The sequence below is a fragment of the Brachyistius frenatus genome, unplaced genomic scaffold (assembly GCF_029030835.1).
Source record: "Brachyistius frenatus isolate BFR_SWC_R1_liver_20210118 unplaced genomic scaffold, ASM2903083v1 Contig_123, whole genome shotgun sequence".
NCBI lineage: Eukaryota > Metazoa > Chordata > Actinopteri > Embiotocidae > Brachyistius > Brachyistius frenatus.
Genome location: NW_027210722.1, coordinates 10,001 through 15,000, shown reverse-complemented (window position 1 = coordinate 15,000; position 5,000 = coordinate 10,001). Strand labels below are relative to the sequence as shown.

Here is a 5,000-nt window from a genome sequence, read left to right as displayed (position 1 = left end):
TTGAATACTTCTAATAATAGTTGAATACATCTAATAATACTTGAATACAGCTAATAATACTTGAATACATCTAATAATACTTGAATACAGCTAATAATATATGAATATTAATAATAATACATGAATACATCTAATAATACTTGAATACAGCTAATACATGAATACATCTAATAATACATGAATATTAATAATAATACACGAATACATCTAATAATACTTGAATACAGCTAATACATGAATACATCTAACAATACTTGAATACAGCTAATAATACATGAATTTAATGAAGTACAAACATGTAACTGTAGTCAGGTCTTCCCGTGTTACCGATGGCAGGTGGATGTTTTCAACTGAGGCGACACATTCACGAATGGTTTTTGTTTTTGTTTTGCCCTGTTTGTGATTGGTCGGATGCTGCAGACTCCTCCTTCTTTCACGTGAGCGCGCTCATAGTTGGATTGAGAAACCCTGGGTTGACTCATCCAGTTGTTTGAACCAGCTTTGTTCAGCGCGATCTCAGTTACGGGATGTGTTACCGCGAGCTGTCGCCATTCGTGGTCCCCGGAGGACGAATCCCACCGACTCAAGTCATCCCTTAAAAGCGTCTCGTTTTGGTCGACTGTCGGGGGGGGCGGAGCCAGGATTTTTAGAGGTCAACACTGGGTCCTTTAAAACTCTTCAAACAGAAAGTATTAAAGTATTTTATTTAAAAAAAAATCTGCACATATTAGTTGGGAAGTTTTCCAGTGTATTTTTTTTTTAAGCTTAATTTTATTTCTCACCATGAAGTTACACCCTAACTGAATAAGATTCCAGTTCTGAAATACTGAATTATTATTATTTTTTTCTTCACCTAAATGTTGTCAGATGTGGATTTAACGGTTCTAAAAAAAACTACTTGAAGCTTTTCCTTTGTAGAAAGTCTCCCTCCTCGTCGGTCCCTCGGGGCCCGTCTGTATTGTCATTTTATCGTCCTGTTGATATCATACCAATTAAAATAAGGAAACTCGCGCCTTTGAAGCTGTACTTCAAACACAACATCTACCACAGCGTGCTAATATGCTCAAAGCTTTGTTGGTGCATTATATATAAATATATACCAGTGATACCATCTTTTTTTCTTTTCTAACCTGAAATCTTGATTTATTCTTTTAAAAAAAAAAACAACCACAAAAACATGAATTTGTACAAGAACAAAACGCATAAAATGAACAGCTTGGGAAAGCTGCTGTTGTCCAGCTCTGTATATTTTTTTTGCAGTTCAAATCTTGAATTCTGTTATTTTTCCTGCACTTTACGATTGTTTTTGTTTTTTTTCCATTGTGTAGATTTCCCCTACACTTGTGGTCCTTTGATCTTTTGTTGCCCCCCCCCCCCTCTCAATTGTTTGTAATTGCTACCATCTTAGCATTTTAAGCATTTTTAGTAAGATAATATTAGTTACTTAGCACTAAATATATTACAGTACCGGACACATTTAAAATTCGACCCGATGACCAAAATGTTTTGGGATTTAATCCTGAAGGAAACGTGACCTACTTTTACGAGATAAATTCACCCAAAACTTTTAACTCAACTCTCAACTTCATGGTAGAAGTAGAGTAATTAGACCCACGGTCTGGGAATCAGTAGAGAAATTTGAGGTCAGTCCGTCTGAAGGTTGCTTAGGGAACACCCCGACAAACCAAAACTACTAAACCCACAGCCGAGAAAAAAAAAATAATCAGAAAGAAGCTTTCAAATGCCTAAAACAAAAACAAAAAAATTACAATTCACAGAGAAATGAAACAGAAAAGCAGTATTGTGTTTTCTGATTTCCCGTCGGTCAGAAAGAGGATGATGCAAAACCGCAGTCATTTGGAAATGACTTGTCACCCGTCCCGAGTCTGGCATCGTGATGAAGACGGTCCTTGAAGATGATGACGGCAGCTCTTCTCTGACTGTTGATGTCAGTGCAGCTGGCGGTCCGCGGCCTACGCGCGGTTCCTCACCCCCCCCCCCCCCCCCCTCTCGGGACGCCCCTGCAGTTTGGCAGCGTTAACCCTGCCTGGTGTTTACTAGAAGCCTCCGGCCTCCCTCCCCTGTCACCACTCCCTTAAAGTGGGCGAGCTTCTGGGTATGTTCGGTGGGTGACAGCAGAGGCGGAGGGTCGCTGGCTGTCACGTCTTGGAGAGACGTGAGCTCCCTTTACAGGCTTGTGACCGCCGCTCAGTGGGAGGACCCGAAAACCAAGAGGGGGGGGGGCGACTCATCTTCCAAAATCTCGCCACTGGATCTGTTGAGGTGTCGCGTCCCCCAAAAATAGCCCTCCAGGGGGGTGGGGGTGGGGGTGGGGGAGAGTTTAAAAAGCGCCTGCAAGCCGGAGGGCCGGGCCAGTAGAGGGGACAGCTCCACATCACCGCGCATCCGACAGGGGAAAGCGGACTCATCTGGACGCTCGGGGGAAGGCAAACTTTTGGATTTGGAAAAAAATTAAATTAAATAAAAAAAAAAAAAAAAAAGAAGGAGCTTCTGCTGAAGAAAAAAAAAAAAAAAAAAAATCAGACTCCCGAGGATGAAGTACCAGTGCTCCGCGGCCCAGACCACGGGAATCAAAGCGTACCCCTCCCAGGAGGACTGCGGCGTCCGGGTCACCCGCAGGAGCTCCGCCGCCCCGAAGCCGACGCGCAGCGTCCACTTCCCCAACGACATCCTCTTCCAGGACTACGTGCGACACGGCGAGCTGGAGAGGATCGGACTCTTTATGAGAGCCGGGAGGGTCGACCTGGACACCGTGTACCCGTCCGGTGAGAGCCGAGGGGGGGGGGGGGGGGAACGATCCACAGAGCCTCGCCGTAGAAACGCTTCCCTGTTGACGCCTGAACTTGTTTCTCTCGCTTCGACCCCTCTCCCGCGCGCAGGCATGGCAGCCGTCCACGAGGCCGTCCTGTCCGGAAACATCGAGTGCGTAAAGCTGCTGGTCCACTACGGAGCGGACGTCCACCAGCGGGACGAGGAGGGCTGGACTCCGCTGCACATGGCCTGCAGCGACGGCTTCCCGCACATCGCACGGTGAGCGCCGAGTCTCATTTTGCAACCGAAGCTCAAAAAGCTGGACTTTTTGTAAATCGGGTGGGGTTTTTTTTTTTTCCTTCCAGTTTCAACTCAAGTCCGGTTGTCTTTGAGTAACCTTGAAAATCGCAGCACGACAGCGAGAGAAGTGGAGAAGAGACTTGAACTAAATGAGGCTGCAGGAACAAAAACAAATGCCCGGTTGCATTGAAATGATCGAAAGGTGCTTTTATTGTTTCCGATTTCAAAATTAAATTGAAAATTAAACTTCTTCTTTGGGGAATAGGATGTTTTGCCGCCGGTTATAGTTTTCTTTCAAAAGGCGGCTGTTCAAAAAAACAACAACAACAACAACAAAAAACGTCAAAATCGGTGCAAGACAGAGAAAAAAAAAAAGAAAAAAAAAAAGTAAAAGCAAAGTATTTAAATATTTGTTTGTCTCTTAAAAGGGAGTTTTTTTTTTTCCTTCCCTGTCAAAAGTTTTTCTCCCTTAAAGGAGAGTGTGCATCTTTCTGTGTCCTGCATATTGTAATATATACCTACAAGGTGACAGACAACAGATAAGCAGGTGTATTTGAAGGTTGCTGACTGAACACACACACACACACACACACACACACACACACACACACACACACACACACACACACACACGCGCGCTCCCTGCTTGACCTCCGACACCAAAGCAGCGGCAGAAAAATCCGCCTTCAGGTTTGCAGACGTCGTCGTCTCTTTTCGCTGACTCTTCATTTTGTCCCTCCCCCCTCTCTCCCTTTTTTTTGGTGTCTTCCAGCTACCTGCTCTCGCTGGGCGCCGACCCCGAGCTGGAGAACGACTGCGGGGAGAAAGCGGCCGAACTCATCGACCCGGACAACAAGGAGCTGCTGGAGCTCTTCGGTTTGGTCGTTAATGAGTGAGAGGCAGCCGGCTGATTTAAAAATAAATAAATAAATAAATAAATTTAAAAAAAAAAGCTCCTGCGCAGTCGTCCGACTGCTCTGCAGGAAGGGGCCACACACACACACCAGTCCAGGATCCCGACTCCCTGAGCCCCCTCGGCTCTGGAGGGAGGGGGACGACGACGACGAAGGGGTGTGTCTGTGGAGGTGTGGCGGAGGAAGGAGGGCTGACAGCCGGCTGTTTGCTGCTCGGAGCTCCCGACTCGTCCGCAGCGGGACTCACGTGCTTCTGATCTGTTTTTTGTTTTGTTTTGTTTGTTTTTGTTTTGTTTTTTTCTACTGTTGTGTATTATTGACTTGATTTATTTATTTACCCCCCCCTCCCTCCCCCCCCCTCCGGCCGGCATCATGAATGAAACCCGAAGCTGTTTGTTTTGCGGCTCAGCTTCGTTCGCTGTAACATTTATGAGCAAAATGTGTTTAGTTATGAATCCAGAAAGCTGTTAAGACTTACCTGTGCTCTTTTTTTTTTAGTAGTTTGTATAGTTTTTATACTTCCATTTTTAAAAAAAATAAATGTAAATGTCTTTACTACCTTTGCCTTCCTGTCTTTGCCTAATGGGGAGGGGAGGGTGGGGGAGGGGGGGGAAAGTGTCCCTTTAAACCTCACACTAAAACAAGACTAAGTTGGAGGCCGAGTTGAGCAAAATCTTTTATTGACCGAGAAGAGCAACCACGAATGATGACAGAATATACAACCCCACCAGCATGCCAGCGTTTTTCATACAAACTGTACAATGTGAAGGAATGTATGGAGCAGGAAGTCATCAACAAACCAAAGCAAACAAAAACAATAAAAGTTCTACATCCACATGTTCTGGTTTACAGTACGAGTCGATCTCAATCCAACGGTTCGGGGCGGTCGTGGAGGTTTTTTTTTTTTTTTTTTTTTTTTAAATTTGTGTTTATTTTTTTAACCTGTGGCGGTGTCAGCTGACCCTTCGTGTGGGCCGGGTCAGCTGACACCGCCGCACGGAGGCTGCGAAGGCC

At 45.2% G+C, this 5,000-nt stretch overlaps 2 protein-coding genes across 2 annotated transcripts in view; one reads left to right on the top strand and one right to left on the bottom strand.

Annotated features, from left to right (window-relative positions):
• Positions 1-2,360: 2,360 nt before the first annotated feature.
• ppp1r27b (protein phosphatase 1, regulatory subunit 27b) lies at positions 2,361-4,018 on the top strand. Its single transcript, XM_069713917.1, has 3 exons — positions 2,361-2,786; positions 2,901-3,051; positions 3,845-4,018. The coding sequence occupies exons 1-3, from the start codon at positions 2,555-2,557 to the stop codon at positions 3,966-3,968; spliced, it is 507 nt and encodes a 168-aa protein (XP_069570018.1). The 5' UTR covers positions 2,361-2,554; the 3' UTR covers positions 3,969-4,018.
• Positions 4,019-4,342: 324 nt separating this feature from the next.
• LOC138629920 (rho GDP-dissociation inhibitor 1-like) overlaps positions 4,343-5,000 on the bottom strand; it is a 5,777-nt gene continuing 5,119 nt past the window's right edge. The window contains exon 4 of the mRNA XM_069713918.1: positions 4,343-5,000. This exon is cut by the window's right edge and continues 1,562 nt beyond it. The gene's annotated coding sequence lies outside the window, so the exon portion shown is untranslated.

Excerpts from the sequence above, each read along its gene's own strand:
- ppp1r27b (XM_069713917.1), top strand. The coding sequence starts at position 2,555 with ATGAAGTACCAGTGCTCCGCGGCCCAGACCACGGGAATCAAAGCGTAC. Across the intron at positions 2,787-2,900 it reads GGACACCGTGTACCCGTCCG|GCATGGCAGCCGTCCACGAG; the intron begins GTGAGAGCCGAG and ends TCCCGCGCGCAG. Across the intron at positions 3,052-3,844 it reads GGCTTCCCGCACATCGCACG|CTACCTGCTCTCGCTGGGCG; the intron begins GTGAGCGCCGAG and ends GGTGTCTTCCAG.